At 41.6% G+C, this 23,026-nt stretch overlaps 1 protein-coding gene across 2 annotated transcripts in view; it reads right to left on the reverse strand.

Moving 5' to 3' along the window:
- LOC137322950 (transmembrane protein 182-like) overlaps positions 1 to 23,026 on the reverse strand; it is a 70,088-nt gene that overhangs the window by 27,360 nt on the left and 19,702 nt on the right. For both annotated transcript variants that reach the window (XM_067986208.1, XM_067986209.1), the window contains exons 3-4: positions 16,929 to 17,022; positions 9,317 to 9,412 (exon numbers count right to left, since the gene is read on the reverse strand). In XM_067986208.1, coding sequence (XP_067842309.1) covers positions 9,317 to 9,412; positions 16,929 to 17,022 — 190 coding nt within the window. The remainder of the gene's footprint in view (positions 1 to 9,316; positions 9,413 to 16,928; positions 17,023 to 23,026) is intronic.

Consider the following 23,026-nt stretch of genomic DNA (forward strand, 5'->3'; position numbering starts at 1 on the left):
AGTAAGGAAGTCTTGCTACAATTGTACAGGGCTTTGGTGAGGCCACACCTGGAGTACTGTGAGTAGTTTTGGTCTCCATACGTAAGGAAGGATATACTTGCCTTAGAGGCAGTGCAATGAAGGTTCACTAGATTGATTCTTGGGATAAGAGGGTTGTCCTACGAGGAGAGATCGAGTAGAATGGGCCCATACTCTCTGGAGTTTAGAAAAGAGGTGATCTCATTGAAATATATAAGATTCTGAGGGGGCTTGAAAGGGTAAATGCCGAGAGGTTGTTTCCCATGGCTGGAAAGTCTAGAACTATGGGGCATAGTTTCAGGATAAGGGGTCATCCATTTAAGACTGAGATGAGGAGGAATTTCTTCACTCAGAGGACTGTGAATCTTCAGAATTCTCTACTCCAGAGGGTTGTGGATGCTGAGTCGTTGAGTGAGTTCAAGGAAGATAGATAGATTTTTGGACTCTAGGGGAATCGAGGGATATGGAGATCGAGTGGGAAAGTGGAATTGAGGTCAAAGATCAGCCATGATCTTATTGAATGGCAGAGCAGACTCGAGAAGCCTATGGTCTACTCGTGCTCCTATTTCTTATGTTCTTAGACATTATATATTTCAATTTCCAGAAAGCCATTGATAAAGTGCTGTACAGAAGATTATCAAGTAAAATACTGTAGTGTAGGATGGCAGATTTTAAGCTGGATAGCGAATTGGTTGCATCCTCATAGGCAAGGGTAGCAATTAATAGAAGTAGCTCTGCATGGGTTTCAGTTACTAGTGTAGCTTCGCAGGGATCCATTTTGGGACTGCTGCTCTTCATCATCTGTATCAATGCTTTGATGAAGGCATTGATCGAACAATTCTTAAAATTTGCTGATGACACAAAGATGTGTGCAGGAGTTAAGAATGTTGAAGAAATAGACAGACTACAGGCTGTTTTAGATACACTGGGGAAATGGGACCTTTTGTGGCAGATGCTCTTCACCGTGGATAAATGCATGACTATGCATTTGAGTTAAGGTCATTCCAGGCATATGTACATCATTACCCCCACTAAAGGTTGTGGAGCAGTAGAGAGACTTAGAGGTTTTGGTGGACAAAACATGGAAGATCCACAATCAGTATCATGAGGCAATATGTAAAGTGAATAGGGCATTAAGAGTATCCAGCTATATCCAATATAAAACTAAAAATACGATTTCTACCTTATACAAAACCTTAGTACAGCTGCATCAACTGTGTCCACTATTAATCCTCTCTCATGGCTGGGGATATTGAGCTGCCGCGATAGGCTGATCCCCCTCCCCACCCCCCCAACCCTTGATCTCTCGACTGCCCCGCGATCGACTGACCCCCTCCCCCACCCACCCCCCCCCAACCCCGATCTTTCCCTCCTTCTCTCCCGATTGCCAGGCCCTGACCCCCCCCACCCCACCCAACCCAAGCCCCGATCTTTCCCTCCCACCCTTCCCATTTCTGGGCCCTGACCACCTCTCCAACCCAACTTCAAGCCCCAATCTCTCCCGATTGCCGGGGACTGTCTCTAACAGTCTCCCGTTGCTGCTTCCTGGTGGTGGCTTTCCTGCCAGGCAGTTGGCCAGGCTGTCAATCTGGCCAGTTGCTGAGCGGGAAACAGAAGAAGAAAATGACAACAAAGTCCTGCCATTAAATTCAGCAGGACCTCCGTGTCCCCAGGACTTCTGGGTTTGCCCCCTTCTATACCACGCTCCCCCGCACCCTCCCCACCTCCTCATAAATATTGGGACCATAGAGTTAAGTTATGACCGAGTTAAGTTAGATGCCAGGAAGTATTTCTTTCTGCAGAATCACTGACCTCTAGAATTGATTACTAAAAGAAGCGGTAAGTATGGATTCACTGCAGTCCTTCATTAGGAAGCTGGGCAAGTTCCTGATAGTCAAGTTGTAGAGGTAAGTGAGAGCTAGCTGGAATTATTGGTAACAGTTAATGCATTCTCCTGCAGCTTGCTTGATTGCCTTTAGGGTTTGAAGAGGAATTTCCCAGAGTTATTCCTAAATTTACCTAAGATTTTCTCTCTGCCCTTTTGCTTCGCTCAGGAGATTCTGGATCAGGGAGGTAAGAGTTGATGATGCAGTGCACATATTTTGCATCAAGTCTGGATGGGTTTGATGGAGAAGTTGGTCTTTTTCACACCCGGAAAATCCATGCCCTATTCCGGGAAACCCCAGGCAATCCAGGAAGGTTGGCAATCCTACCTATAGTATGTCAGAGGCAGTGATTTCTGGTAATGAATAAAGGGGTGTGGAGTCCCAGTCCTGATTTCCCGACCATAGTTCACACTGCTGCAGAATTTGTTACCTTATGAAAGTGAACGGAATTCAACACACCACTGAGCCCCTATACCACCCTGCCTCAAATGGGACAGTGGAAAGGTCTGTGCAAAGATTCCTTAAACAAATACTTCTTTATGGCCAGAAGACAATGAAATTGTCCCTGCAACACCAGTTAGCAATTTTTTTTAAAACTGAAGCACAAAAACACCTGAACTCAGTAATGAGATATTATTTTGCTGAAAACTTTCTAATGTACTAGTCAAATACCCTTATCAGCTTGCTGAAACCTAACATGGTCAGTGTAGCGGAAGCAAGGTGGGTGGCAGAACGCTTAATGTGAAAACGGTCAAGTGAAAATTTGAGAATTGGAGGGAAGGACCTTCCACCAATCATAAGGTCAGCAGTTGAGCTGTTCGCTGATGATTTTACAGTGCTCAACTCCATTTACAACTCCTCCAGTAATGAAGCAGCCTATGACAGCCTACAGCAGGATCTTGACAACATACAGGCTTGGACTGACAAGTAGTTAATGTTTATACCAGATACGTGCTAGGTAATGACCATCTATAACAAGAGAAATCACAGCCATCTCTCCTTACCCATAACAAAGCAGTTTGTATGAACAGCACTCCTACTTCTGAACTCAATATCCACCCCCTCCACCACTGGCGCACTGTAGCTACATTAGGTACGATCTACACGATGCATCGGAGCAACTCACAAAAGTTACCTCAATAGCACCTTTCTCCCCTGCGACCTCTACCATCGAGGACAGCAAGAGCAGCATTGTCATGGGAACACTGTCATCTCCAAATTCTCGTCCAAGTCACACGCCATCCTGACTTGGGACATATATTGCCATTCCTTCATTGTCATTGGGTCAATATCCTGGAATTGCCTACCTAACATTCTTCATGTGTGGGTCTAGGCAATGAGGACAGAATTTTATGCTTTGGCAGACTCTCAGTGCATCTTCCACAGTACGGATGTTCCCCTCCCACCCCAATGGCCCACCTCTGAACTAAATACCAGGGTTATTTGCATTTTTTTGGCAAGCTTCCAATCAAAATTATGCCTCAGTCGCTCAGAAACTGGAAATCAACTGGTCAAGCAGCAGCTGTGGAGAGAGCAGACAAGTCACAGACAGGTTTGTGTGTGTGTGTGTGTGTGTGTGTGTGTGTGTGTGTATGTTTTCCCTCTCCCTTCTGCTGGGTCTGTTCCTTTTTAAATGATGTTCATTGGTAATGTCTTCCAGTCCTGACAAAGGGTGCACAACTGAAATGGTGACTTGTCTGTTCTCTCCACAGATGCTCCTTGACCCGAGTGTTTCCAGCAACTTCTGTTTTTGTTTCAGATTTCCAGCATTTGCAGTATTTTGCTTCGGTGCATCCAAATGTTAGCACTTTCTAACAGGCGTTCATGGAAATGAAAGCTGGAAATTCTGGTTAATTTTTCTAGTCTTTAGTCTAAGATTGGTAACATCTGGGAAATCCCTCATGCTTCTAAAAAGCATTTTCTGCAAGGTCTAAACACACTTATTCTTTGAAAACAAAATAAAACTTTGTTGCAAAGGTGCACATGGTGTAAATTGCAGTATTTGATGAATATCTAAATTCTGGATTATTTCAATGAAACTGATGCAAAACTGAGAAAATTATAGAGCCCCCCACTTTCCACCATTGAAAAGTTACATAGTACTCATAACACAACAAATATCCCAAGGCACTCTACAAAGAATAAGGGAACAGATACCAAGCCACGGAGGGAGAGATTAGGAGGGATGACAAACGCTCGGTCGAAAAGATGGACTTTGAGAAGGTTTTTAACGTCAGAAAGTTTTAGGGAGAGAGTTGTAGACAGTAGTGCTGAAGCAGCTGAATGCTCAGCCAAGGGAGGGAAGTGAAATATATTGATATGTAAGACTAAGTAGATCAGCTGACTCAGCACAGATCAGGAACCAAGCACGAGACCGTCCTTGACAGCATGGCTTAATGCCACAGCAAGTTGCACATTTACTCACTGAGCCGTCTGTGGAATTAATTTCCTTTTCTCATTCATTATCTACCTATCTCATTTTCTGTTTGCCCCGGTGTTGGGTTCACTTTTGCTCTCACCTCAGTTGGTAGTCGAGGCAACAAGTGTAGGATGCAGGGCATAATAGAACATAAATGACAGTGGAAGGCATCGCATGGGGAACGGAGATGGATGTAGCACGGGTCAGACAGATCACCAGTGCTGGGGTAGGGTCAATGTGGATCATGCACACGAGTCAGGCACAAAGCAGCAGACATAGGGTCAGACAGGCAAAACGCAGGCCAGGCAGCACACCAAGGCTCATCAGCCAGGGTTGTTATTTCCAGTGTTCTTTTAAAGTTGTATAAAGCAGTCTCTATTTTATTTTAAAAAAACATTCCAGAGCAATTAAGAGCCAATGCCAACGGTATGGAGGGAACAAACACCTGCAGACCAAAAGCTAAATAAAAATTTTAGAAAACGGAGTTGGAGGGAGCAGGACATCCCAAAAATCTGAAATTTTTTTAATTGAAACATATAATATTTAACAGTAAAAATTACCTATATATTCTGAATGGTGAGAGACAGAAATGGAGGTGGTCAGGTGCCAAAAAAACAGGACCAGAAGATTTAAATGGGAGAAACAGTATAAAAAAGGATTTTAAAAGAACTTTAAAAATTATTTAAAAGAAGTTAATAAAATAGTTAAAATATTTTCACCATATAATCTCAGTGTAAAATAGCACCTACTGTGTGGGACACCAGCCTGGGTGAATCTGTGACTGGTGAGGAGTAACATCCTTAACATTGAAAATCCCTATCACAGGACCACCTACAGGTGTAACAGGTATTAGAAGGGAGTTCACCCAGTGTCCCAACATTTATCCTTCAACAAACACCACTAAACAAATTATCTGGTTATTTATCTCCTCGCTGTTTGGGGCACCTTGCTGTGTGCAAATTGATATCTGCGTTTGCCTACATTTCAATAGTGACTGCACTTCAAAAGTACCTCATTGGCTGTGAAGTGCTTTAGGCTATCCAGAGGTTTTTTAATGCACTATATAAATGCAAGTTCTTTCTTTTCTTTATTTCAAAAGGTGGCTAACTAATTAAAAACCATAACCTTTAATGGGCTCTGCTGGATTTTTTTGGTCTCTATCTGTTTGTAAACCACATTACAATGAAAGCACATGCTATTCAAAGTTATCAGATTTATTGGCACAGTGTTCAGGCCAATTCGGTTAAAGGTTAATTTTCAGTATGAGATTTTCAGCAAGCGTTTTTTTTAAATGAGCAAGGAAAACCAAACGAGCTTTCAGATATACTGGATGAGACAATGCATTTAAATTGCTATATTATATTATAAACAAACAAAAACTTGCCAAAAGGATAGCATCCACTTAGACACTTGTGTGCAATTATGGATACTATTCCAACTTAACTTATAAAAACATTCCTTCCTACGCTTCTAAAGAAATCAGCACTTTAACCCTATGAAGACAGCAATGATTTTGTGTTGTACACCAATGTTTCTGTTCACCTGAACTTCATTAAAATAATCTAGAAAACTATGTATAATATAATATTTTACATGGAAAGTGATGGCTTAAATGCAAAGAGAAATAGACGAGTAATTTTTTTGCAACACAAGTCATCACATTAACTCAGACTATCAATTGTGCATGAGATCATCAACATGAAGATTCAGATCCCCTCCAAACCCCATCCCTATTACCTTAAGCTAAAGAACCACAAAGTACAAAATCCTGTGGAAATACAAATACTTTTATAGTTATATGCTGTGATCTGTATTTCTGAGCACTGTTGGTCTGTACTGACCTACCGTGGAGATCCATGGCTAGACACACAAAGCTGTGAACACGACTTTTCACAAACTGCACGAGCACAGTTATCCATTGGTGCTGAATCCACCCCACAGTATAAATTCAGCAGCAAGGGAATGAGTTATACAACAAAATTGCTTTTATTGGAATATAACATGGGATTTGAGGATCATGTTCTAATATCGTTGGAACTTAGCATCATCGGGTGGAAGCTGAAATCTCTTTTTTAAAAAAAGCCCAAAAAATACAAAATCTTCTTGAACTAAGACAACTGTCTCTCAGTCGCAATTCAGCAGGTTTTAACTCCCTTCTAGGACATTGAGTTAATGACACTGGCTACTTGTTTGATATCTTTTAATATTTGGAAAAGTCTGCAGAATCAAGTAATTCAAGCAGTTAGTTGCTTAATAACTTTCCCAATATTGAAAGATACATTTTTTGTTTACTTGTTCTTTTTATGACTTAACTTCACATCCACAGTGCAGCCTTCTGATCCTCAACAGGAAAATTAAAAGACAGTTCCCTATTTGCATTTGTTAATTAAAATTCCCTATGTGGTGGTATGACTTTCAAAAAACAAAGAGGATAAAGCCTAGAGATCATACTGTACAATATTATTATATGGATGCTTAACGCATTATGAGCCCCCAGTGTATTCACACAGAATTACTTTGCCTGCTATTTTAATGGAGACATTTAGTTTAAATGGATAAATTACTCTTAAAATAATAGATAAGATAATTTCATATGAATGCACTAAGTGGCTCACAATGCAGTTCTGGCACAGAGTTGCCGGGATACTGATCTCACACGATTTTAGTGGTAATTAAAGTGCATGATGAGCTGGGAGCACCATGTGGGTCAAGACTGCAATGTCAGACATCAGCAGCCAGCAACAGATCACAAGATTAACTCAAAATAAAAACATTACATACCTTACTGAAACTAGAAGATACAGGCTTCATAGATACAATATTCTTATTCCCAGTTATTTATATTACAAATTATTCTTTTTTTGGTTCTACGTCCCAGAGTGGATTCATAGTATTTATTTAAGGTGCAAGTACTTTATTTATTTGTTGCACTTTACCCTCCTTTAAATTGAGTTGTATATAAATTATTTTACTGTAACAAATAAATCCTGGTACATCTATTTATTTACAGTGACACAGACACCATAAAGCTGCTCATTTATTTGTGCAGATAGCACAGAAACAAAGGCCTTGATTTTTACCAGGGCGGTGTGGGGGGAAGAGACGGGAAGGGTGCACGGGAGCCCATTAGCGAGCAACAAACCCAGCAAAGTCGGGGACATGGAGGCCCTGCCGATCTTAACGGCAGGGCCTCATTTGAATTAATATTTCCACAGTCCCGCCCGACACCCGGCCAAATTGACTACCTGGCCAGCAGGAGTGAAAATCTGGCGACAGAAGGCTGAAGTCAGGGACCTGTGGGAATGGTCCACGGCAGTCAGTGGGTGGAGGGGATTCCCTCGCATCGCAATGGGAGGGGCAGTCCGGTGTTTCCTTTCCACAAAGATCAGGGGAATGCCATGGCTGAGGATTCCCCAAACCTCAAGGACTCCTTGAAGAGCCTGGGGGGAGCACTGATGCTCCTCCTGGCCCACAAGCAGTCCAAAGACTGGCAAAATTTAAAACTTACCAGGGTCTCTTCTGGGCAGTCAGCTCCTCTCACTGTGTTGCTGCTGCCGGGCAGCGGACAGCGCAGGACTCGCCTTACATGGACCTTAAAATTATGTTGCGGTGCCAATGACATCATCGGGCCGTGACTTTTGAACCTTAAGTAGGCCTCTGCCTGCTTTTAACGGAAGCCTTGGCCAGGGCCAGGAATGCGGCGGCTTGGAGGTGGGATCTCAATTGGATTTTACCCCCTCACCCAACCCTTTCCTGCCAGTTTGGGGCGGGGGGGGCGGGTGGTGAACATCGAGGCCAAAGTGTGAGTTTGCATGTACTGTATCTGATTCATTAATACTAGTAATACAACTGGAAGCCTTTGTAAAACTATAAAACTTCATTCAATACACTTTAGAGATGTAAATGTTTTTTAAAAAGTAACATATTAGAATTACTATTTGTGCCCATGAGGTACGTGCTGTCTAATAACTTTTGAAATTCAGTCGAGTGAAGATTAAAAAAAAATCTTTTTTCACATTTGAAATAAAAAATGTTCGTAAAAATGACCCTTTGTTATAGTTCTTACTATTATGTAGCAGGGTGACTATGGTCTTAACTGACATTATTCAATGCTACTTTTGATGTGACAAATCAGAAGTTTATGACATGATCTCAGTACTCAAACTGAAAACAAACCCAATGTAAATTTTAAATAAAATCCTAAATCTCAGACTGCCATATAAGGCTTTAAAATAGGATAGGGAAAAAGTACATAAAGAAAATTTTAGAATTTTAAATCAGAAGAATATCATTCGGGAGAGAAGACACAAAAGTACAGAGAGCAGCTGGATGAATGTATATTGTTAGATCATTTGGAAAAGAATGTGAATGGGATGGAACAAAAATGAGCATGTCAGTTTTGAAGAAGTTTAAGAATACCTCAGAAACACAGAGAGCATTTGAAAGACAATGACAGGAGGGGAAACGCAGGGAGCCTTTAGAAAGAAGAGCATAGAGAACCTGTCAAGTTTTATGGCTTTTGCCTATTTGGTCTAGGGGAGAACTCAGTTTAATTTATATTATAATTTTGCTGTGAAGTTAAATTTGGCCCGTGTTTGCTTTTGTTCTTAAGTTCTCACTCTTGAACAGTGTTGTACTGTATTCCTGCTTGTGTCAGAACAGTAGTTTAATCAAAGGCTTTAGGGGAGAATTGAATTTGTTTATGTTAGACCATTCACAGTGAACTAAATTAGGCCTTACATGTAAAACCCTAGACAGTAAATGCAAAATCCAAATCCAATTGTTTTTACATTTTGGGAAAAGAGGGACCTTATCTGAGATCCTACAACTAATGTATTTCATATATGGGATTCTGAGTACACTTTACCTACATATTGAGTGTTTGTCCAACCAAAATTTCACATTTCCTATGCAATCATCCAGCTGTTGTACAATTGTTAAATCAGAAGTTTGAATAAGACTAGTTTTATCTATTGTCTGATACTGTACTTACCAGTAGCAGAGTCATAAGCAGAGCTGTTATGGTTCAGCCTGGTTGGAAATGGGAGATGGTAGGCTCCTATACAGCTTTTTGAAAGAGCTTGTTCAACTAGATAATACAGAAGATGAAAAACATGAGCAACATCTACTCAAACCAAATACATTATTTTACAGAAGTGCAAAGAAGAGTGCAACAACCTGCAGCATATATTTCAAGGTTTCTCATGCATCTACTATTAACTTTGTTTCTCTCACACATGGCTCGATGGGTAAATGCACTGCAAAGTGTGGTACCAGGCAAGTCCCTGGTTCAATCCTGATCTGGATTAAATTTGCTGATCTCCGTGCTACAACAGGCTAGGGAGGGGGAACTAAAAGCGCGCGCACACACATACCATGATTGAGAATATGAGTGTCACTCTTCATCACTGGCCATTGACACCTGATGGAAGTGCATGTGCCTGATAGCTGAAAATGGATGAAGTCATGATAGCCCTGGGAGGTCAAAAAGTCCACCGACACTCACTGTCCAGGCTTAGATATGAGGAATGGTCATTTGGGCAAAGCAGTGGAAGGCTCTTATCATCAATGGAACTATAACTCAGGATGAGTTTCCACATTCAATAGAGGATTGACAGGAAGAAAATCAGAGGAACAAAAGTAGCTAATTAATTGTTTTAATCCAATGTAGCCCCACACAGTAACACCACTTAATACTATCCTATACTAAAGAGTGCTGGCAAAAATTATACTTCTTATATTTTTTAACCCTGCCTTCACTCAATGCTCACTCATGCAATACATCATCTTGACACCAAATATAATCAAAATCTATTTAATTGACAGTTTCATCAAAATAAAGTATACCCTCTGCTACTTCTGGTGATCTGTATGGTTTAGTATCACACAACGTGATTCTTTCCTCCACTTCCTATCTCGTTTAAATTCTTTGTCACTTTTGAACAATTTGTCAATGTTTAAATATTTGACTATGTCAATTTAATGATGGAACAATGCTGTGTTAATAGTTTCCATCCTGCTTAAATGTCACTGATGTCAAACAACCTAATTTGCACAGAATAGGATCAAGCACCTCACTGTTGGTCCTTCTCTATGGGTAGAAGCTAGTCAACAAGTGGGTGTGGACAACAATACCTAGGGAGACCAGGAATTGGCAGTTACTGGGATTCATGAAAGGAGATAAATCTATAACCTGTGAAGGCAAGACGCATTAGAAATGAAATGCCAGAGCTGGAGATTGTTGTGGCAGTAGGGAATTACATGGTATTGGGAATAGCAGAAACATGGCTAAATCTAGAGGATTGAAACAAATGTAACATTTAGAAAAGACAGAGCAGACAAAAAAAGGTGTGTAGCCCTGTATATCAGGTACACCTAGGAGGTAAATAAAGTTGATCCTGTGGTGGGGGGGGAATGAACTATTCTGGTTAGACAACTCTAATGCTAAAAAAAAATCTAAGCTAACGCAAACGATGTGCTATAGACCTTAAAGTCAGTACACGATAGAAGAATCTCCTCCTTAAAACCACTTTAACCAAGCTTTTAGTCACTTCTCCTAATATCTCCTTCTTTGGCTTGGTGTCAATTTTTGTCTGAATACGCTTATGTGAAGCGCCTTGGGATGTTTTTCTACATTAAAGGCACTATAAAGTCAGGGGGGGGTTCAGGTAAGGGGAAATTTATAAACCTTAAGTGAAAAGTCAAGGCCATAGAGCAGTAACATTTTGGGTAAAGATAAGCAGAGTGTGGCAAGAAGGAACAGAATGTTTAATGGTAAAAATGCATCAGTGAATAAGGTCAAATCAGGGAAAAATAGTAAAAAGTTAAAATTAAAGGTGCTTTATCTAAATGCATGAAGCAGTCGTAACAAGACAGATGAATTAATGACACAAATAGAGACATGGTTGCAAGGTGACCAAGGTTCGGAACTAAATATTCCAGAGTACTTGACTTTTCGAAAAGACAGACAAACGGATAAGGTGGGGGGGCGGGTAGCCCTGATAATAAAGGATGACGTAAAGACAGTAGTGAGAGAGGATCTTGGCTTGGAAAATCAGGAAGTAGAATCGGTATAGGTGGAGATAAGAAATAACAAAGGGCAGAAAACACTGGTGGAAGTAGTTTATAGCCCCATAACAGTAGTTATATTATTGGACAGAGTATTAATCAAGAAATAAGAGAAGCTTGTAACAAAGGTAATGCAGTAATCGTGGGGGACTTTAATCTTCATATAGACTGGGCAAATCAAATTGGCAAAAGTAATTTGGAGGGCAAGTTTATGGAATGCATTCAAGTCCGTTTCTTAGAATAAAACAACATGGAACCAACCAGGAAACAGACTATTTTAGATCTTATCTTGTGTAATGAGACAGTGTTAATCATAGTAAGGGATCCTCTGGGGAAGAGTGATCATAATATGATAGAATTTCACTTTGAGCTCGAGTGTGACATACTTAAGTCTGAAACTAGGGTCCTAAACATAAGCAAAGCCAATTACATAGGAATGAGGGGTGAGTTGGGTAAGGTTGATTGGGAAATTAGATTAAAAGATATGATGGTAGATACGCAATGGCAAATATTTAAAGAAATATTTCATAATTCTCAATGTACATTCCACTGAGAAATAAAAACACCACGGGAAAAGTGATCTATCTGTGGCTAACTAAAGAAGTTAAGGATAGTATTAGATTAAAAGAAGAGGGTCGGAGAGAGGTAGCGATCGTTGTGGAGGGTCGCAATCATCGAGGGGGGTGGGGGTTGCTGCAGGTAGGCTTGTTGGGCCTGGGGGGAAAGGACTCTTGCTCCTCTGGGCCCACAAGCAGTGCTATAAAGCCACTTACCTGCAGTTTCGGGCCTTCTCGCCGCCTCTCACGTGGTGTGAAGGAGAAAGCCCGGGAATCGCGGCCCCCAGGACTCGAATGCATTTCAAAAACTTGCCCTCCAAATTACTTTTGTCAATTTGGTTTGCCCAGTCTATATGAAGATTAAAGTCCCCCACGATTACTGCATTACCTTTGTTATAAGCTCCTCTTATTTCTTGATTAATACTCTGTCCAATAATATAACTACTGTTATGGGACCTATAAACTACGAAAATTGCAAAACCTTTCAAAATGGAGGCCTGCAGGCTCATTGAAAGGTTTTAGTGAGCAAACTGCTTCCTGAGAGCGTGTTGGTTGCCCACCCCTCGTCCCGCCCCGGTGAAAATCGGAAAGGGGCAGGTTGGAGGTTGGTCTGAAATTGTTGCAATTTTCAATGTCCCCACCGCCCCGAACCCACCCTTTTTCCCATTTAAAACCCTGCCCTTTGTGTCAGTCTTCACAGTAGAAGACACAAAAAAATACCAGAAATAGTGGGGAACCAAGGGTCTAATTAGTGTGAGGAACTTAAAGCAATTAATATTAGTAAAGAAAAGATACTCGAGAAATTAAAGGGACTAAAAGCCAACAAATCCCCTGGACCTGATGGCCTACATCCTAGGGTTTGAAAAGAGGTGGCTGCAGAGATAGTGGATGCATTGGTTGTGATCTTCCAAAATTCCCTAGATTCTAGGATGGTCCCAGCAGATTGGGAGGCATCAAATGTAACCCTGCTATTCAAGAAAGGAGGAAGAGAGAAAACAGGGAACTACAGACCAGTTAGCCTGACATCAATCGTCAGGAAAACGCTGGAATCCATTATTAAGGATGTAGTAACAGGGCACTTAGAAAATCATAATATGATTAGGTAGAGTCAACATAGTTTTATGAAAGGGAAATTGTGTATGACAAACCTATTAGAGTTTTTTGAGGATGTAATTAGCAGGGTAGATAAAGGGGAACCAGTGGATGTAGTATATTTGGAATTTCAAAAGGCATTCAATAAGATGCCACATGAAAGGTTGTTACACAAGATAAGACCTTATGGGGTTGGGGGTAATATATTAGCATGGATAGAGGGTTGGTAAACAGACAGAAAACAGAGAGAAGGAATAAACAGGTCATTTTCAGGTTGGCAGGCTATAAGTAGTGGGTGCTGCAAGGATCAGTGCTTGGGCCTCAGCTATTTACAATCTATATTAATGATTTAGATGAAGGGAACGAGTATAATGTATCCAAGTTTGCTGGCGATACAAAGCTAGGTGGGAAAGTAAGCTGTGAGGCGAACACAAAGAGTCTGTAAAGGGATTATAGACAGGTTAAGTGAATGGGCAAGAAGGTGGCAGATAGAGCATAATGTGGGGAAATGTGAGGTTATACACTTTGGTAGGAAGAATAGAAAAACAGAATATTTTTTAAATGAGAAACTATCAAATGTTGGTGTTCAGAGGGATTTGGGTGTCCTTGTACACAAAGTACAGAAAGTTAACATGCAGGTACAGCAAGCAATTAGGAAGGCAAATGAAATCCAACCTCCTTGCAATAAAGGCCAACATATCAAGAGTAAGGAAGCCTTGCTGCAAATGTACTTGGCTTTGGTGGGACCATAACTGAAGTATTGTGAGCAGTTTTGGCCTCCATATGTAAGGAAGGATATACTTGCCTTAGAGGCGGTGCAGCAAAGGTTCACTAGATTGATTCCTGAGATGAGAAGGTTGTCCTATGAGGAGAGGTTGAGTAGAATGGGCCTATATTCTCTAGACTTTAGAAGAATGAGAGGTGATCTCATTGAAACATAGAAGATTCTGAGAGGGCTTGACAGGATAGATGCTGAGAGGTTGTTTCCCCTGCCTGGATAGTCTAGGACTAGGGGACATATTCTCAGGATAAGGGGCTGGCCATTTAGAACTGAGATGAGGAGAAATTTCTTCACTCAGATGGTTGTGAATCTTTGGAATGTTCTACCCCAGAGGGCTGTGGATGCTCAGTTGTTGAGTATTTTCAAGGCTGAGGTCGATAGATTTTTAGACTCTAAGGGAGTCAAGGGATATGGGGATCAGGCAGGAAAGTGGCGTGGAAGTAAAAGATCAGCCATGATCTTACTGAATGGCGGAGCAGGCTCAAGGGGCCGGATGGCCTACTCCTGTTCCTATTTCTTATGTTCTTGTGTAAATGCAAGTTGAATATAGTATCTTGCATGGCCAAAGGCATTCCAAAGTGCTTCACAACCAATTGAGTATTTTTAAGTGTAATCGCTGTTGTAATGTAGGAAAACATGGCAGAAAATCAAGGTCCCACAAAAAGTAGGGAGATAAATGACCAGATAATCTGTTTCAGTAATATTGATTCAGAAATTAATGTTGGCCAGCACACTAGATGAAGGCCCCTGCACTTCTTCGGATCTTATACATCCACCCGAGATGGCAGACAGGGCCTCAGTTTAATATCTAATCTGAAAGAAAGCACCTCCAGCACTCCCTCAGTCCTCCACTGAAGTGTCAGCCTAGAATGTGTGCTCAATTCCTCAATGGGACTTGAATCCACAACTTTCTGACCCAGAATTGAGAGCACAACCACTGAGCCAAGGCTGATACCTTGTGGAGGACAATTTGCTCTTCAAAGAGATAGAAAGGGTATGTGAGAGCAAGAAAGTTATTTGAATGGGAAACTTCAATCAACCAAATTATGTGCATGTGGGGGATTTAACATTCATATTTCTTACAGTACCATTGAGGGGAGAGGAAAGAGAGAGTGGAACAAAGCAGGGCCTAGAGGAAAAGAGAGCAAGCATGCTGATAGAACAAATCTAGGAAATTGCAGCCTGGAGAGGGAGATGTTAAGGTATAGAATATAGCAGCCCATAGAACAAAAGTTCAGGCGAAGCTATGCCTGGCAAGAGAGAGTGGGACAATGCCAAGCTTTGAGGGAGAGAAGAGGGCAGAGTGGAGCCTAAGAAGAAAGGGCAGGATACAGTGGAACCTAGAAGGCGAGACAGTGAACAGAACAGAGCTTGGAGAGGGAAAGAGCGGGGCATGGAAAAGTGTGGGAGAGAGCAGATGAGAGGCTAGAGGGAAAGAGCAGGACAGAGCTGCACAATAAGTATAGTCTCAAAATGCAAATGGCTTTTTAAACTCTCAGACCAAACCAGAGGTTTTGCATTTCTGATCCTGCAAGACTTCCACATCTCAGCACCATCTTTAAATTAAGGAAATAGTCATTATTCACCCAATAGTTAGAAATGGCGTTAGCAACTATAGGCCCTCAGACACTATCTACAACTAAAGTAAAAGCATTACCACCATCAACAAGATGCTAATGTTTTCAATCAAAGAAAAAAGCCTGACTGACCTTAAGTTTGTTCATCATTGTTGTGATCTAATGATCCAACAGTCTTTGCTAAACTTTAATCTGGTCAACGTCATTGTGGGGGTAATTTTGACATTGTGCAATATTGTAACTTCAAGTGTAACTTCAATGGAAATAAAAAAATCGGGAGAAATGTAAAGTCAAAGTCAAAATTATACCCAGTGTCTTCCTTGCCCTAACATTTCCCCTGCAAGGTGCACACTGTTCGTTCTCAACACTATCCTGGACACAATCTGACGGTGTCTATTTCAATATTTTACCAGACACATCCCCACCCTCCAAACTCATTCCATGGGATCAACATCAATAAACAGAGAAACACTTTCTTCCTCAGTTCATTCATTCTTAAATTGGTGAAGGTTGGTATGTTTACTGCTTAAGAAACCATGCTAACAATTTATACATATATCACCATTACTGAGTTGGAATAGGTTGTTCTAACCCTAAGATCCAGACACTTTGCATCGAGACACTTCTGCAATTATCAACTTTATGTAATTTAAATTACATTATATTCAAGTCAATGATGTGGAGCTATCAATATGTCATTCGGCCCAAAAATCATCTTTTCCTGAAAATGTGAAATTGACCATCAGAAAGAAATGTTCATCAACTTGATAAGCACAAAAATTCAAAGTACAGTACATTTAAAAACACAAGCCTAGGAATCACTATAGGTGATATGAGTGGACAAACACTTAATGCATTAAATAGGGTCAATATCATATATAGAAGTTGGTAAAGAACGTGTTATAGGTAAACTGAAAGGATTAAATATCCATAAAGCTCCTGAGCCAAATGGATACATCCTGGAATCTGAAGCAATTAAAGGACAAAATTTGTAAATAATGCTTTAGCTGATAATTTTCAGAGTTCCATAAATACTGGAGTAGTACCCAGGGACTGGAGAATAGCAAATATAGTTCCAATATTTAAAAAGGAGTAAGGGACAAACCTGGTAACTACAGATTGGATATTAGGCTAACCATAGTAGGAAAAATGCTTGAGGGGATTCTACAGGATGAAGAAAGAACTTTCATTTATATAGTGCCTTTCATGTCCTCGGGATGTTGCAAAGCACTTCACATCCCATGGATTAGTTTTAAGGCAAACACAAGAACCAATGCTATAAATGAGCATTTAAAGAATTCTGGTATTAGAAGGAGCAGGCAGCATGGCTTCAGAAGTAATAGGTCATGCCCTACAAACCTACTGACATTATAACTAAGCCAGTGAATGAGGTAAAAATTTCATGAGGAAACAGCCATGCATGGCTTGTTGCTTATATTAATATCCATCAAATTTCAAGCATTTCAAAGATTTTGCACTTGCATAAATTCTAGTTGTAAGAAAATGTGTTAAAAGGGTCAGTTCACTCACAAAACACATATGTTGAAAAACTGTCTTCAGCACGTGGTACCATCATTGCACAACTCCAGAAGAAACCCTCATAGTGAAAAGTCTTCGCAGATACCTGAGGAGAAACAACTGCAACTTCATTTAAGATAATAAAAAATATATATTAAGTGCAGGAAGTTGAATTTTCTTGCACTACCTTTCCATCCTTAATTTAATGTAAATCGTTTTTCACCTGATCATCTTTTGAATTAAAATGAATCATATAGAATCATAGAATCATAGAAGTTACAACATGGAAACAGGCCCTTCAGCCCAACATGTCCATGTCGCCCAGTTTATACCACTAAGCTAGTCCCAATTGCCTGCACTTGGCCCATATCCCTCTATACCCATCTTACCCATGTAACTGTCCAAATGCTTTTTAAAAGACAAAATTGTACCCGCCTCTACTACTGCCTCTGGCAGCTCGTTCCAGACACTCACCACCCTTTGAGTGAAAAAATTGCCCCTCTGGACCCTTTTGTATCTCTCCCCTCTCACCTTAAATCTATGCCCCCTCGTTATAGACTCCCCTACCTTTGGGAAAAGATTTTGACTATCTACCTTATCTATGCCCCTCATTATTTTATAGACTTCTATAAGATCACCCCTTAACCTCCTACTCTCCAGGGAAAAAAGTCCCAGTCTGTCTAACCTCTCCCTATAAGTCAAACCATCAAGTCCCGGTAGCATCCTAGTAAATCTTTTCTGCACTCTTTCTAGTTTAATAATATTCTTTCTATAATAGGGTGACCAGAACTGTACACAGTATTCCAAGTGTGGCCTCACCAATGCCCTGTACAACTTCAACAAGACATCCCAACTCCTGCATTCAATGTTCTGACCAATGAAACCAAGCATGCCGAATGCCTTCTTCACCACCCTATCCACCTGTGATTCCACTTTCAAGGAGCTATGAACCTGTACTCCTAGATCTCTTTGTTCTATAAAAAGTTTTTAAGGTCATTACATATTAAAATAAATCTATAATTGAACAGAAAACCTCATGTTAAAAAGTGTGAGAGTGTAATATTTTCTATTTTGGCAACTCCATATCAGTATCAAGCATTGCAACGGTCAGGAGTGACACAGGCTGGAAAATAGGAAAAGCTCCCTCTCTTGTGCCCAACAATATGCCTTAAGCATTTAAAACAGAAATAGACAGTTTCCTAGAAGTAAAGGGAATTAGGGGTTACGGGGAGCGGGCAGGAAATGGACATGATTTTAGATTTGAGGTTAGGACCAGATCAGCCATGATCTTATTGAATGGCGGAGCAGGCTCGAGGGGCTGATTGGCCTACTCCTGCTCCTATTTCTTATGTTCTTATGTAACCTCAGATGAAAATTGGAGCAGTGGAAACTTTTGCAATTGCCCCACCAGCCAGATCTGTAACCTGTGTGTGAAATATACTGCTAATTTGTACCATGGACCCAGTGTGATTAATACTAACCAAACTCATTTTATATACAATTCTTACAATCAGCTGAAAAGAGACTCTTTAAAATAATCACAGCAGCTTAAGCCAAACTGGCTGAAATAATGAAGTCTGAATAGAATTGTAAAGCTAAATGAACACATAATAGAATTTATTCAGAAAAAAATCTACTTTTTGGTTGTCAAGGTTGCTGGACCAGATCTTTTAATACCAAACATTTCTACAGAGATAACATGCAGATCTTATGGTGGATATTTGAATTTTTCACTTTATTGTTTTCCGATTTTCAGTTGGTGTATTGTTCTCATATTCAAGAATTCAAATGCTGAATATTGTGATGATTGCAAATACACAATTAAATCATATGACATTTATAGTTCTGCAATTGAAATGCTACAGTGACAGTAAAACATGATCAAAGTAGAATTAAATATGTACATCTTGTACATATATTGTTTAAAAGTGGTGCTAATCCAGTTCTAAAATAATTCCCAAGCATTCTATTAAAATAGGAAATGGCTGCTTGCAGGCAGGGAGTGGTAGAATTTCTGTGAATGGGTTTTCCCAACTGTCAGCCGAAACCCCAGAGACATGACGCAAACAGCTGCTCATCCTGCTTTTCTGGGGCTTCCGACAAAATTACGGCAGACAATCGGGAGAACACCTGTGGAAATTCTACCCCAGTGTCTGCATCATAGCCCCAAAAAACTAATGAAAAATGAATCAAGCTAAAGGGTAACTTTGAAGCGAAGAGGTATTTCAAATGCTAATTCAGTGGCTGAAAGCAGGCAGCACCAGTCAGCTAGCACATTGCGAATATCACTGACACACATAGTAGGCTCCCATAATTCACAGAAAAGGGAGATCTCTAGGGCCATCAGAATTCCAGCAGATTGCTGGAGAAACCCCATAGCCAGCCAATATACCTGCTCCTCCATAAAGGAATCAATTAGAAAGAATGGTGAGTTAGGAGTCACATATCTTAAACTCAAGCTCAATATTCGAAAACTAGAGAAAATAAATCCATGTCACTTGATATGGATATTGTGCTGAGCTCATCCAAAACTCTTGCTGCCTATATCCTAACTTGCACTAAGTTCCATTCTCCCATCACTCCTGTGCTCGCTGACTGATATTAATAAACTTGCAGAACGGGTGTGTAATTGGCAAATGATTGTCAAAATAGATAAATGTGATAGGTAATGCATTTTATAGGAAGAATAAGAAGGCCACATACTGCTTGGATAATAAGTCTAAATGGAGTAGAGGAACAAATGGATCTAGGGGTGCAGATGCAGGTTATTAAGGCCTTAAAAAAAGGCAAACCAAGCATTGGGATTCATTTCTAGAGGGATAGAATTGAAAAGCAGAGAAGTTAGGAAAGTGGAGTTGAGGTCGAAGATCAGCCAGGATCTGATTGAATGGTGGAGCAGGCTCGAGGGGCCGTATGGCCTACTCCTGCTCCTATTTCTTTTTTTTTAATCCATTCATGAGATGTGGGCATCGCTGGCAAGGCCAGCATTTATTGCCCATCCCTAATTGCCCTTGAGAAGGTGGTGGTGAGCCGCCTTTTTGTACCGCTGCAGTGCTTGTGGTGAAGGTTCTCCTACAGTGCTGGTGGTGTTCCCATGCGCCTGCTGCCCTTGTCCTTCTAGGTGGTGGAGCTTCCCCTTAAATGCAACTATGCTATCTGCCATAACTACTTCACGTAGTAGCGAGTTCCACATTCTAACCACTCTGGATAAAGAAGTTTCTCCTGAATTCCTTATTGGATTTATTAGTGACTATCTTATATTTATGGCCCCTAGTTTTGGTCTCCCCACAAGTGGAAACATTTTCTCGACGTCTACCCTATCAAACCTTTCATTATCTTAAAGACCTCCATCAAGTCACCCTCAGCCTTCTCTTTTCTGGAGAAAAGAGTCCCAGCTCATTCAGCCTTTCCTGATAAGTATATCCTCTCGGTTCTGATATCATCCTTATGAATTTTTTTGCACCATCTCTAATGCCTCTATATCCTTTTTATAATATGGAGACTAGAACTGTGCACAGTACCCCAAGTGTGGTCTAGCCAAGGTTCTCTACAAGTTTAACATAAGAACAGCGTGTGTACCATCTACAGGATGCACTGCAGCAACTCGCCAAGGCTTCTTTGACAGCACCTCCCAAACCCGCGATCCTGGCTGATCTTCGACCTCAACTCCACTTTCCTAACTTCTCTGCTTTTCAATTCTATCCCTCTAGAAATGAATCCCAATGCTTGGTTTGCCTTTTTTTAAGGCCTTAATAACCTGCATCTGCACCCCTAGATCCATTTGTTCCTCTACTCCATTTAGAGGAGAAATGAATAGAAATGTATGCTGATAGGGTTAGCTAAAGTAGGAAGGGAGGGGTCTTGTATGGAGCATAAATGCAAGCATAGACCAGTTGGGCTGAATGGCCTGTTTTTGTGCTGTAGATTCGATATAACTCAATGTACAAAAGCTCTCGGTCCTGCAACGCCTCAAATTTAAAATGATCATCCATGTGTTCAAATTCCTCAATGGCCTCGCCCCTCCCGGTCTTTGTAATCTCCTCCAGCTCTATAACCCTCTGAAAACTCTGCATTCCTCCAATTCTGTTGTGCATCTCTGATTTCCTTAGCCATACCTTTGGCGGTCATGCCTACAGCTGTCTAGGCCCCAAGCTCTGGAATTCCCTCCTTAAACCTCTTTGCCTCACTACATCTCTCTCCTCCTTTAAGGTGCTCCTTAAAACGTATCTCTTTGACCACCTATCCTAATATTTCCTTATGTGTCTTGGTATCAAATTTTGTCTGATAACATGCTTGTAAAGCACCTTGGGACATTTACCAACATTAAAGGCGCTATATAAACACAAGTTGTTGTTGATAACATATCAGGAGCTAAGCTTCATTGACAATAGATCGTATTTAAAAAACTGATCAGGAAAGCATAGGATGAGACAATTTGTGCATGGCTACTGCTGACATCACTGCTAATTTCTCATTGGCATTTCACCCTCTTACTTTGCCATGACTTTTCCAGCCTGGTCTCCAACCAGCATGTTGTAGCCTCTTTTTGGGGTGAAGTTATTGGCCTTGATATTAACCACCCCCCCCCCCAAGATGGACGGGAGAGGGCCGGGGGCGGGGGTGGGGGAGGTGGAGAGTTAAAGACTTAAATATGAGGAATGCGCCCCCAACACGCTACGCACACCGCCTTTTTTATGGTGGCAGATATCGTAACGTCCCTTGGAGAGGCGGGATATTTTATTAACATATTAAAATCAGGCTCCCACAGTGCAATTGGGAGCCTGATTTAAAACCTGCTGCATAGGTTTAACAGGAGTCAAGAAACCCAGCAATGAAAAGAAGGCAGTAGCTGCCAGCTCCACAAGGTATTGCCTTTTCGAGCACCCCTTGTGGGCCAGGAGAATCAGGCGTGCTTCCCCCGGCACCTCTAGGAAGCCTTCGGCCTCTCTCGCACCCCTGCCGCTATCGCCGAATGTGGAACTCGCTACTACAAGGAGTTGTTGAGGCAAATAGGACCGATGCATTTAAGGGGAAGCTAGATAAGCAGCGAAGAAGAAAGGAATAGAAGGGTATGCTAATAGGGATAGTTGAAGTAGGAAGTGTGGAGCATAAACACAGGCATAGACCAGTTGGGCCAAATGGCCTGTTTCTGAGCTGTAGACTCAATGTAACTCAATGTAACCCCCTCCAGCCACCATGCCCGACCTCCCGCCCACAAGCCGCGATATCTGATCTCTCTCTCCCCCACCCCTCAAGCCGCGATTGCCGACTTTCCCCCCCTCTCGACTGCCAGAGACCGTCTCCAAGGGTCCCCGGCTGCAGCCTCCTGCTGCTAGCTTTCCCTCCCGGCTACCAGCCGGGCTGTCAATTGGGCCAGCTGCCAGGTGGGAAACGGATTAAAAAGAATTATGAGGTTCTGCCATTGCATTTGGTAGGACTTCTGCATCCCCGGCCTTGCCAGGTTCTTCGGCCGTTTTCGGCCTCCCCCGCACTGTCCCGGATTAGTCCATCCGCACAAGAGTAAATTTTCCAGTTAACGTGAATGGCCACTCAGAGGTTGTAAAATTGAGTGGAGTTCCATCTTGCTGGATTTCTGCTCAATTTGGTGGGGGGGGGGGGGGCGGGGGAGGGAGGGGGATTTAAACCCTCCCTCGACCAGTGGAAACCAGACAGGGGGACAGTTAAAATGGAACGGAAGACTTACCCGCTAGTCTGTCGCCCTGATCCAACCGAATCTAATTTTAAATTGCAGGCACCAAGGACAGTCTTGCGGAGCCAGTGGGGTCCTTGTTTAAATATGCCAAACCCACCGGTAAGTAGATACAGGGCCAGACGAAACTAATATAGGTAAGTTTCTTTGGGTTTCATTATGGGCTCGGTAAAGCAGGAGTGCTCCTCTGGGCCACACAAGGAAATCTTGGACCTCCCCTGTTCTAGGCCTCCCTCCCACTTTGTCGACTACAATTCCCTCTGGGTCTCCTCCAACCACTTACCTTGGCGCCAAGGGCCATTTCCTCGGGTCCCCGGCAGTGGGTCCTGCCACTCGAAATGCTGCTCCCACCCGCCAGCCAAGTAGTGGTTCCCACCAGGTTCTGGGAGCTCTAAATTCC

This window comes from Heptranchias perlo, chromosome 6 (assembly GCF_035084215.1).
Source record: "Heptranchias perlo isolate sHepPer1 chromosome 6, sHepPer1.hap1, whole genome shotgun sequence".
Lineage (NCBI taxonomy): Eukaryota > Metazoa > Chordata > Chondrichthyes > Hexanchiformes > Hexanchidae > Heptranchias > Heptranchias perlo.